This window comes from Glycine soja, chromosome 3 (assembly GCF_004193775.1).
Source record: "Glycine soja cultivar W05 chromosome 3, ASM419377v2, whole genome shotgun sequence".
In the NCBI taxonomy this organism is placed as follows: Eukaryota; Viridiplantae; Streptophyta; class Magnoliopsida; order Fabales; family Fabaceae; genus Glycine; species Glycine soja.
In genome coordinates this window covers 45333451-45345757 of record NC_041004.1, presented here as the reverse complement: position 1 = coordinate 45345757, position 12307 = coordinate 45333451, and the positions used below count along the sequence as shown (strand labels likewise).

The 12307-nt window shown below is 28.2% G+C and overlaps 1 protein-coding gene across 3 annotated transcripts; it reads left to right on the top strand.

Annotated features, from left to right (window-relative positions):
- The first annotated feature begins 4684 nt into the window (after window positions 1-4684).
- On the top strand, window positions 4685-8108 carry LOC114407565 (probable protein phosphatase 2C 34). Of its 3 annotated transcripts, XM_028370713.1 has the most exons (7): window positions 4685-4958; window positions 5338-5376; window positions 6006-6318; window positions 6526-6840; window positions 7200-7317; window positions 7415-7638; window positions 7763-8108. In XM_028370713.1, the coding sequence occupies exons 3-7, from the start codon at window positions 6076-6078 to the stop codon at window positions 7976-7978; spliced, it is 1116 nt and encodes a 371-aa protein (XP_028226514.1). In that variant the 5' UTR covers window positions 4685-4958; window positions 5338-5376; window positions 6006-6075; the 3' UTR covers window positions 7979-8108. The 3 variants fall into 3 exon arrangements, with proteins under 3 accessions (XP_028226514.1, XP_028226513.1, XP_028226515.1); XM_028370712.1 differs by lacking the exon at window positions 5338-5376 and having other exon boundaries at window positions 4686-4958; XM_028370714.1 differs by lacking the exons at window positions 4685-4958; window positions 5338-5376 and adding an exon at window positions 4995-5137.
- Window positions 8109-12307: the final 4199 nt, after the last annotated feature.

Genomic DNA, 12307 nt, shown 5'->3' with positions numbered 1-12307 from the left:
GTGTAAATGTACTTATCACATTAACTATTTTTTATTTCCTTGACTATACTACCTTGAAGATAAAGAATAACAAAACCGGAAAAAAGTTAAATTAAAAAGACTTGGTTACAAAATCAGTTCTCCTAAGTTATTACACTAAATTAATTTATGTATTTTTTAATTTATTATCTGAGTCCTCCTATATTTTAAAATAGACTTTTTTATCATTATATTTAAGTAGTCATTTAAATATTTGATATAAAATATAATATTAATATAAATTTTATATAAAAATAATTCAAAATTTAAATTTTATTCTTTTTAAATTTATTATATTTTTATAATCTTATATATTATCTTGTAAAATATAATATATAAGATTAAATTCTATATCACATAAATTAGAATATATATATATAAGTTTTATTTTTATTTTATATATTATATTTATCTTTTAAAACAATACTTGTAATTTAATGATAATATTTTTTTTGTCTATATTAAAATATTCATGTTATTTATTATAATATAGATAAAAAAATAACTCTAATAAATTACATACATAAATATTTTAAAAAATAGAAAATATTATCATTTTATTTAATTATGTATTTTTATTGTATAATTTAATTCTTAAGAAAAATTTCGTATCTAATTAAATAAATTTAAATATAAATAAAAATACTATTATAATAAATAAAAATAATATTTTAATATAGGTAAAAGAAATACGGTCATTAAATCACATATATAAATATTAAAAAGATAATAAAATATTATCATTTTATGAAATTATAATTTATGTTAAAAAAATATATTAAAAATAAAATTTATATTACATATTTATTTTATAAAATAAGTTTTAAATAGTGTGATAAGAATACATAAGATTATAAAAATATAATATATAAAATAAAAATAAATTTTATATAAGCATACATATTCTAGTTTATGTGGAAATATAATTTAATGTTATATATTATATTTTAAAAGATAATATATAAGATTATAAAAATATAATAAATTTAAAAAAAAAATAAAATTTAAACTTTGAATTACTTTCGCTTAAAACTTATATTAATATTATATTTTACATTAAATATTTAAATGAATACTTAGGTGTAATGGTAAAAAAGTATGTTTCTTATCTCAAAAATTATAGTTCTAGTCTTTCATAAATATTTTTTTAAAGTTTTTATTTTTTAAGAAATTATTAGTCAACTTTCTAATTTAATTAACATAAAAAATTTAACAATCAATAATTAGTCAACAATTAAAATCATAGGGTATATATAGAAAAATTCAAAATAGTGAAATAAAAAATACAAGTCAAATTATTAGTCAACATTTAAAATCAAAATATATATATATATATATATATATATATATATATATATATATATATATATATATATATATATATATATATATATATATATATATATATATATATAAAAGAAGATTCAAATAATAAATTAAAAATATCAAATAATTAATGCGTTACGACGTGCACTGCATTGATTATCGTTGACAGATGACGGTAAGTATTACTCCCTGATGAATTAAAGAATTACTATTGAATTAACAAGGGTTTAACCAGTTTAAAGTTAAAACGTGTACGCCAATATAACCTGTGTCATGGATTATACTAGTATGTTCAAAACTGTCAAATGTTTAGTGCTATCATGGTGTATTAATGGATAATCAATGCATTGGTATTAACATGAACAAAAGAGGTTTGATTCTAAGTGCTCGCTCTATCAAAAAATTATTCTTGATTTTGGGTACGAAGTTGTGAGATATTATTTTATCCCAATGATCAGAATTAGTGAGAGAGAAATAATTAAGAGATAAATAGAAACCTAAAATACCTTTAAAAAAAATAGTCATTCTCTAATTTACAAAATATTTAGTCTAATATAAATTTTAATTAAAATTTTCATGGGTCTTGAAATTAAATAAAAAGAATTTATTATAATAATTATTGATTCTAACACTCTTCCTGAAGCTAGCTTAAAGACGTCTTCCATAGACTTCTTGTCAATTATACTATCAAAGTGTAAGAATATCTGCAATTTGATCCCTACTTGGAATGTAAGGGATGCAAATTTGATCATTTTTTTTTATTTTCTCCTCAATAAAGTGTTATTAACTTCTGCAGCACTGCATGTTTAGTTATATCATGTAGAATTAGGTTGTGAGTAATGAAAATTGTGTCTGTCAAAATAAAGCTTTATTGATTCAAAGCTATTAACTTTAAAGTCCTCCAACAACTTATTTAATTCACAAAACTTTGTAAATACCTTATACATATACCATTGATCTAAATTCAGATTTTACATTGTTTGAGTTTTGATTTTACTCTATTTAAACATGATTATTTTTCATAAACAGTACCTTTAGTTTATACTAAAAAATATATTACGTGTTGGTTTAATCTTAGTATATCCTTACCAATTGAATTTTTCAATGTATAAAAATAAAAAAAAATAAGTGAAACTTTATTTTTCAAAAATATAAAATAAGTACAAATAACGAGGATAAATGACATAAAAAAGAAAATTAATAAAATAAAATATCTTTAATATTTAATTGAGAATGAGAATTCAAATTTAAATTATAAAAATTAATCATCAGTGTAGTGGGAAATATTTTCATATAGATATGATATTTAAAAAAGAGATATTCTTCCTCTTTGTGCAATCTACAGGACATATAATAGAGGAATTTGTTGGAAGGGGAAAACCTAGAAATAGAGAAGGTGTTGCTTTGTTCATTTTCAACGAATATCCATGTTGCTGTCAAGGAAGATCCCAAATCCGAAATTATAAACAAGGTTTAATATTTACTCCGGCAGTAACTCTAATTAGGATTGGAACCATATATAGGGATGAAGATTATGCAGTATACTGTCCAAAACTCTATATTACTCTTCCTACTGTTCTTTTCTTGACCAAATTTAGATAGCTTACTAATCTAATTGCGCGATTATTTTTTATTGCCTTTGCAATCATCAACATGACTCAAACTCAATAGAATAATTGTTTTAGTAGTGATTTAAAATCATTTATTTCATTTTCTACTAATGAAATGGTTTCCTATGATTGGCCTTCCCAGTAGTCACCATTAAATTTTTTCCGCTTCGGATACCAACTACTTTTTATATATTTTTATATGTTGATTAATATAAATTAATCAGATGATAATGGTAAATTAAGATTTTGGGCGGTATTGGTCCATATAAGGAGCCATTCAACCTAGACGTGTGCGTATAGGAAAATTTTAACAAACATTAAGCCATCGCTGACATACTCTTGTTCCTTTATAATATACTACTTTTCAATGGTTTACCTAAAAATTATATATCGTTTTTAATTACGCGCGTTGCAAACCATGGATGCTGAGTCCATCCACGACAAAACTCTTTAATTTTAATTCATATTTTTACGCACGCAAACCTGGAGGATGAGGGAACTTAACAGAATTTGATCTCAATAATAGCATTCAAATAAAAAAGGATTTTATTCTTAGTTCAACTTCTTTTTGTATTATCTACTAAACAGCTTTATTTTTAATTAAAATTTTAAAGTTCGTAGCTGTAGAATATGATTGAATAAATATATATTCATGGTCGGGAGCTATTTTTTTTTAATATAAGAAAACAATTTAGCTGCAACTATGTCCAGAATTTCGACGAATCGATCCTTCATTCCTTCATTTACCTGTGAATCTTATATTGTAAGATTTTGATTCATTAAAAATAATAATGCCCGAATCAGTTGAATGGTATAAGAATATTTCAATGATATAAACGTTATAAAAATGGTCGAGTTTCTTCTAAATAATCAAAAAGATTCCCACTGTTTGGGTGTCCATACATATGAACCATATTTTGTTTCAAAATAATTTGCATTATGCCTATCTTCCTACATGTGGGGAAAAACACATGGCAACTCACTCAATAATTTCCTACATACATGTACCTGGTCCAGAAAAACAATCACAGGTGTACTAATTGAGGACTTTGTTGGTACAACATTATAGATTTTTATGTATATTTATATTCTTTTATTAAAAAAATTAACATTATGATATTTTTGGGGGAACAAAAAAACATTGTTTTAACACTATAATAAAAATAGCAATTCAATCGTCATATGTATATTTAGGGTAAAAAAATAAAATTGGTAACCTTCTACCCTCACCCTTTATAATAACTATCAGGGCAGAGTAGAAGTGTAGAACATAGCTTAATAGAGTTCCATTTTCGGTAAAAGGAAGAAAAAGGGGCTGCATAACTGTGACGGTTGAGGCTGAGAGAGGTGATGGATCACTGTGGAAGATTTATTCTCTGAATTAAACACGTTAACAAGAGTTATATTATTAGAGACGCAATTTTTTCTTCTTCTTTATGACGTTAATTATCTTATCACACAATTTTTGCTGTCTTTTTTTAATTTCTTTCTTTGTTATATACTATTAAGCAATTCTATCATGTAAAGTGGTCCTGTTTGAGCCAGGTCAATCATTATGAAAAATATATATTTTTTCGAATATTTAAGACAAATATATCTAGATTCAAATTGAAGATTAATGGTTAAGCTAAAATAAAAAAAACTGTCACTTGATCATTATTGTTTTATATCTTAATTTTAACGTAGAAAGAAAATCAAAGGCATAAATACAAAATTATGTGCAGAGTTAGCTGGAATTGTTTGTTTGTAAAAATGTCTTTGTTTTCGTCTCCTTAGGCCATAGTCACTCATAGATAAAAAGGAAGTGAAGAAGAGACTAGAACCAAACAAAAGAAAGGTCCATTATGGATTATTATGATGATCTTCTCTCTACACCTTTGTTTTCTCGAAGTCTCAACTTGCCTTGTCGGATTTCCCACCTGTTCCGGTCACCAAACCTCCTTCTCTGGTCACTCCCTCAGATTCACCCTCTCTAGTCTCTAGTTCCCAACAACAAACTCCAAGGTCTTTCATTCTTCTCTGTTTCTCACTTTCTTCTTCTTTCAAAACTAAAAAAACAACCAAATGGGGAGTTTTCAAATTGAACCAGAAGCTTAACAATAACAAACTACTCTCTTTTTTTCCTTAGATGTTTTGTTTCTGTCCTGACTTTGATGAATTTGGGTGGACTGTGGAGATGTCAGGTGTGGGACAAAGTCCTCAACATGTTTTGCCTTCTTTCATAATTATTTTGCAGAGTTAAAGCAGATTCTGGTCCTCTTTTAAAATGGTGTTTAAACATGTTCCGGTGTATATGGGTTGTGACCTGTGACATATCATGCGTCTTTTAAATTTTGTTTTTCTCAGGTGTTGAAGTTCTTATTATTCTTTAATTAATGTGCAGAATCTCTCTTTAAATTTGCTTCGGATGTTCAACAGAGCAGTATGTTTCTTTTACATGACACTGAATCCAACGAGAAAGCAACCCAGAAAGAAAAACAATTTTTATTTTCACTTTTATGTCCCAATTCAGTTTCCAATACACAATTCGATTGTGATCTATGCTTTTCTATATCATTAAATAAACAAATGTGTGGGAATGTCATGCGACCTATATATTAAGGAACCTTACATTATTTCCTTTCTCTTTCTCTATTCATATTTACTTTGATGTGTTCGTATATATTTTTATTTTTAATCCCTCTGGGCTCAGCGATTAATCCCAGGAGCATCCCTCGAATTCAACGTGAGAATGAATATTCTTAGTTCTGCATAATCTGTAGTTTTAAGTTTTAAATTTGTCATAATTATTAAGTTCTGAGATTCTAAGCTTTCTCGGTCAGAAATTGTCCTTATGTTCAGTCACGGCATCCCCAACTTGTTTCAAGTTTCAATTTTTATTTCATAAGGAAGTATGTAGGAAAAGGCAAAGATACAAATAAAAAAATTGAAACGGTTCCTTCCTATGGGCTGTTGTAGAAATTCTCACCTGCTCCTCGTTCTTTTTGTGCCGTACATACGTGTATGTGTGTGTATATACGTTAGTAATCGTTATCTAATTTCAATGCGCAGGTTCCACACTACATAATACACTTTAACGGGGAAACAAACCAGAAAAAAGTGTCGTGTAGGTAAACACATTATGGGGCATTTTTCCTCAATGTTCAATGGGTTGGCACGGTCTTTTTCAATGAAGAAAGGAAGAAGGAATGGGAAATGTGGGGGGAGGGAAGCTGCTGAAGCAATGGCAAAGGAAGCTAAGAAGAATGACATGATGTTGTGTAGCTCTGGCATTGTTCATGTCGATGGTTCAAACAACTTTGCCTCCGTTTTCTCCAAAAGAGGCCAGAAAGGAGTGAACCAAGATTGCTGCATGGTGTGGGAGGTATGCAGATATTACTACAGAAATATCTTTATTTTCATTTTCATATTGTTATGGGAAGAATTTTTTTTAATTGTCATAAGAATAATAACCTACTTCAATGGAACTCAATTCAAGCCTAATCACATGTTAGTGAGTGGTTTAACTGTTAACATCATTGTGGTCCCTTTGTTTATTGTGAAAGTGGATGTGTGTTGGTCTTGTATATAGGAATTTGGATGCCAAGAGGACATGATATTTTGTGGGATATTTGATGGGCATGGACCATGGGGTCACTTTGTGGCCAAAAGAATAAGAGAGTCAATGCCACCATCTTTGCTATGCAACTGGCAGGAGACATTAGCCCAAACTTCAATTGATCATCCGGCTATTGATGTAGAGGAAGAGAAAAGTAAACATTACAGATTCAACATATGGAAGCATTCTTACTTGAAGACTTGTGCTGCCATTGATCAAGAACTAGAGCAATATCGCAAGATAGACTCGTTTTACAGCGGAACAACTGCCCTATCAATTGTTAGACAGGTAAGAACAAAATATAAAAATCAAGGACAGAACTTAGATACAATTCTTTAAATGCTTTCAAAGTTGTTTTTTGATTAAAGAAAGAGAAGAAAAGAAAAGAGTTTCTCGCATAATATAGGTTTACATTAAATATCAACTTAGATTAACAAGGTGAAACCTCAATTTTGATCGACAAACAATATAAAAATACCTAAGGAATTGTATCAAAGTTTTATCCTAAAAGCAATCCAATTTTTATAGTATTCAATGATTACTTGCAAGTTGCAATTTTCTTAGTTAGTTTCATATTCATAATAGACCAAGCAATGTTAGTGGAGTTGCTTTGAAAATAATTCTTTAGTATATTCTATGATGGCCAGGGTGAACTCATTGTCATAGCAAATGTTGGCGACTCTCGTGCTGTATTGGCTACAACATCAGATGATGGAAGTCTGGTACCAGTTCAACTAACAATCGATTTCAAGCCAAATTTACCACGTTAGTTTTGCTCACTGTGCTTCCATGATTCTTTTGTCCATCTCTAATTATTGTTTTAGCTTCTCATTGTGGTGTTGTGTAACATATTCAATTGCAGAGGAGGCAGAGAGAATAATTCAGTGCCAGGGGCGTGTGTTCTGCTTAGAGGACGAGCCAGGGGTGCATAGGGTGTGGTTACCGGATGAAGAGTCTCCGGGACTAGCCATGTCTAGGGCCTTTGGTGACTACTGCATCAAAGGGCATGGTCTTATTTCTGTGCCTGAGGTAACACACAGAAATATAACTAGTAGAGACCAGTTTGTTGTGCTAGCCACTGATGGGGTATGGAGCCTTGTCCTTAAAACTTGAATTGCAACTTTTTTTTGTGTGCTTACAATTACATATTCTGATTGAAATTAATAGTTAGCAACATTAACGCATTCTATTGGGTTAATTTGTGATGCAGGTTTGGGATGTAATCTCTAATAAAGAAGCAGTGGATATTGTATCTTCAGCAGCAGATAAAGCTAAGGCAGCTAAACGTTTGGTGGAGTGTGCGGTGCATGCATGGAAACGCAAGAGACGGGGCATTGCCGTGGATGACATTTCAGCTATTTGTCTCTTCTTTCACTCTTCTTCCCTTTCAACAGGGCAAGTTAGCCAGGTTGCCACATTAAAATAGATTATTATCGTGTAAAATGGGCTGGTCGATCATGTCATACTTGATGATGTTGGCTTGATGTACCTTTGGTCCAATTAACATAAGTTGATTAAAAGTGCATGGTAAATTTGTTTCTTCCTTAGTTATTACACTTATAGCTTGTTTGGGTAAATCATATCTACCATCAAAATCACGTCAAACAACCTAAATTACACACAAGCTATAATAGCTTCTGCAGGAATGTGGATCGAGATGAACCTGAGTGATGCTAAAGCAAACATGTACTTATTTGATTAGTATCTATTTATTTGGTGCTGAACCTGAAGGTGGATACGAATACGGCAGAAGGTGATTTTTGGTAAGTGGAAAACTCGGACTAGAATGAAGAGTATGGTGTTAAGAAATAGGGTGTGTTTAGATTAACGTTGAAATCACGTCAAATGAAAAAATTGTGCAAAATAACTATGTTGTAATTTTCATTTGAAAGTCCGTTGTTATAAGATTCAACTGATTCTCAAAACACACTGTACCGTTCAAGTTAGTAAGAATATGAGGAGTTCATAAAATATATAAGTATTAAATTCATATATAATAGGTGAGACACTCTTATACAGTGGTAATTTTGACAAGTATAATAAATAATGCATTCATACATTGTGAGTGAGATGTTTTTATACAGTGGAAGTTTTGACAAAAAAAGCCATTAGACCCATGATGCATGTGGCCAACGTAGCAGTTTGTTACCGTCATGCGAAACGCGTGACGAAATTGAAACTAAGGTGACCTTACAAAATTGACATTAACAAGTCTGATATAAGTTGACTATGGAAGAACTACGAAATAGATTTAGTCTTACTAGGACAAGTTAGAGGGACAACTGTATAGAGTCATGTAAAGTCAATACTCCATCATATTATGACAGAAGCCTGTATAATGGCAAAAAAGGACGAAGGTTAGTAGGTTAAAAGGTGGCTTAGTAATTTGAAATCAGATTAATTTAATTTAATAGGATTAATTTTAAAATTTTAAATATAATTAAAATGTGTTTAAATTATTTTTAATCACAAAATTTACTTTAAAAAGTGTCACAATAAAAATAATTAAAAGTTTTGTTACTGGTTAAAAAGGGCAGTTGCTAGTTGTTGTGTTCAAAGAGATGCACCCAATTCTAGAAATTTGGTTAACAATGGAAAGTAGATCATTAAAGAGCAAACGATTAAAAAAATGGCACAAATGATGAATAAAACAAAATCAATCCTTGTATTATCAATCTCACTTAGCGTGTACTGTCAAGCAAACACGCTACAGGGTAAGATTTTGACATTTTCATAGATCTATCAATAACGGATCTTACTTCAAAAAAAAAAGAAAAATCAACAACGGAACTTCTTTATGTTGAAATTACCACAAACCCAAACTTCTCACATTTCAAAATTCAAACTCGCAAATTATTGTCGGCAGAAATTAATGCATCACATGAAGTACGCCTAGCAAATATTGAAACGTGAAATGTTTACATGAATTTAATTCCCTCTAATTAAATGATGAAATTTTGGATAGGATGCGTACATGGGATCCACAACTTACTTCTTGTGCATCGTATGAGAATAATTTCCCCCCTGATCAGAATTGTTATTTCTATTTTGTAATTTTTGGGTACATGGATTATTATTTCCAACAGACAATGAAATTTTTAAAACGTCAATTTTTTACATGAATGTAGGAGTAATTAGAAAGTAGTGTCTTCCAAGTAAATTTTGTATTAAAATTAGGTTTGTTAATTTTTCCAATAACTACTTGGAGAGTGATACTTGATTTTTTTTTTTTTTATCGATTGATAAGATAAAAACTTTTATACTATAACGCTACATAAAAATTAAATTGTTTCTATATTTTTTTTGGGGGGGGGGGGGGGGAAGCTTTTTAGCTTTATAACACTATTTTTGCATCAAATAGTTATAAATCATTTTTAATTTATTTTGGTAAATTTATTGGTGATATATAACAATAATTTTTTAATTTATTTTAATAAGTTTTATGATTAAACTTATACAGCGACGTTATAAAATTTTATTAACTAAGCACTTCATTAATTCATTTATCCTACTATTATTTACTACTTTGTGTTTATGTTATGTATTTATGTTTACAAGATTGAAATTCTTTTTGTTTTTACGAACATGATTGAAATTCTTAAATCGTCACATTTAAATATTTCCTCGGTTAAAAAATTAATCTGAAGGCCTGGTTGGAAGACTCGACACGTTGCCTAGGTATTTTCAAAAATACTACTAATAATTGCGAATATTTGGCATGATTGATGGAATTAGAATGGGAAACAGACAGGCAAATGTAGATTGTTTGGGTATAGAAATTGGGTTTTTTTGGTAGTTGTAATTTGTGGAGCTCTGGGGCAGAAGAATCCGTGTATAAAGATTAAAGGGAGAGACGTGGATCTTTTGATGAGTTTGGTTAGATGTTGATGTTGGAATTAATCCAGCCTCGAATAGACCACAGAGTGTAATAACGCCACAAATGGACTCAAACTTTCATTCACCACAGATTCAACTCTGTTTACTTTACACTTTTTTAGCACTTAATTTGGTTGGTGAGGATTATGTGGGTAATGATACTGTCTCTTAAACTGTGTTTGATTCACGGGAAAAGGATTTTTTTTTTTTTTTTATAAATCTAATGTGAGACTCATGTTTTTTTTATATATTTTTTACCATCTATTTTAATTTTAAAAAATCTTATGTTTCATTTTTTTATCCTCTAACAATTTTTAAGTTTGTGTAAAAATATTTACTACTATTTTATTGGAGTTGTGAACCTTTTAAATGATCTTTGATTTTTTTTTTTTTATTATAGATGCCTTAAGTTCACTCAAAAGTGGCTATATACATTAAGTAATTAGTAAAATTTTCTTTCTTTTCTTTAAAAATACTTAAATTATAGTATTATTTATGATTCTGAAATTATATTTTTTTCTCTTAAAAAATTAATGTGTTATAATTGAATTTATTTGAATGTAAATAAACCTTTTAAGGTTAGATTTTCTCTTTTTATATAGCGTTCAACATTATTAATAATTATTTTTTAAAATTCTTAATATATTAGCTTTGGGATTTATAAAAATAAAATGGAGATTTTAAGTTAAGTTTTAAAATCCTTAATAACTTAATATAATTATATATCAAAATATTTTTTTTTTGGGATGAAAAAAAATAATAAAATGCTTATTGAATAAATATAAACATGTAGTACTCACATAATAATATAGTTATAATTTATTAGCGCACTCGTATTAAAATCAAATTTTTGCTAACCCACAAGCATATGCTAACACATACATACTTAATTAAATAGGTTAAATTGGTTTATATGTATTGTAAGTTGTTTTTGTAAGTTATAGTAAATAGCTTATTGAAATAAGCTGAAAACAACTTATTGACTTATCATAAAATATTTTCCTTCTCTTGTGAAATTACACAAATACTTGTGTCATAAGTTAAAATAAATTATTTGAAAAAGACCTTTTGTTTACTGATTGAAAAATGATAATATAATATTAAAAATTAGTTATTCGTAACCTTAAACGTCGAAAAAAGAAAGGAAGATATTGATGTTATAAGGCTTTTTTACATCGTTGCTTGTCATTAATTACTAACATATTTGTTTGCATTAAAATGGATTAAAGTATAATATATATTGATCTCTAAGAAATTTTTAATTTTTCTTCAAAAAAAATTGATTTTAATATTTAAATAAAATAAAATAAAAGGAGGGGGATATAATTTACACATCTTCAAGAAAGGGAAATGCATTTTTCTCTAAGTAATATGTTTTTGTTTTTTGTCTTTTTAGTAGAAAAATTAATATTAGAAGATCAGGATGAATAAATTTTTCAATAATGATATTTTTCAACTATATTATAATTATGATATATAAACTAATAAAATAATTTTTTTATTATCTATTACTATTTAATTTGTATATGTATTTGTGTTGTTTTGTCTATCATTACATTTACTAAACATGACCTGTAATTTTATTAAGAATATTACTTTTATAACGTTTTTTTTATATTTTTAAAATGGGAAGAAAAGTCTCGTTTATTGTGAATGCAGGTAATACTTATATTAAAGGGGAGCAAAAGAGTTTTGAGCCAAAATAAATTATGCGTGCGTTATGGGGAAGTAGCAAAATTGAAAAAGTAACAAAGACATGGCTAACATTCAAGGGGAGCATTGTAACAACGATATTATTTTTCCATTGTAGAAAAGGCAAAGAATACATAGGCAACTATTGTATGATAAGTTTTGGTGAAAATCAAACAATAAAGAGCTA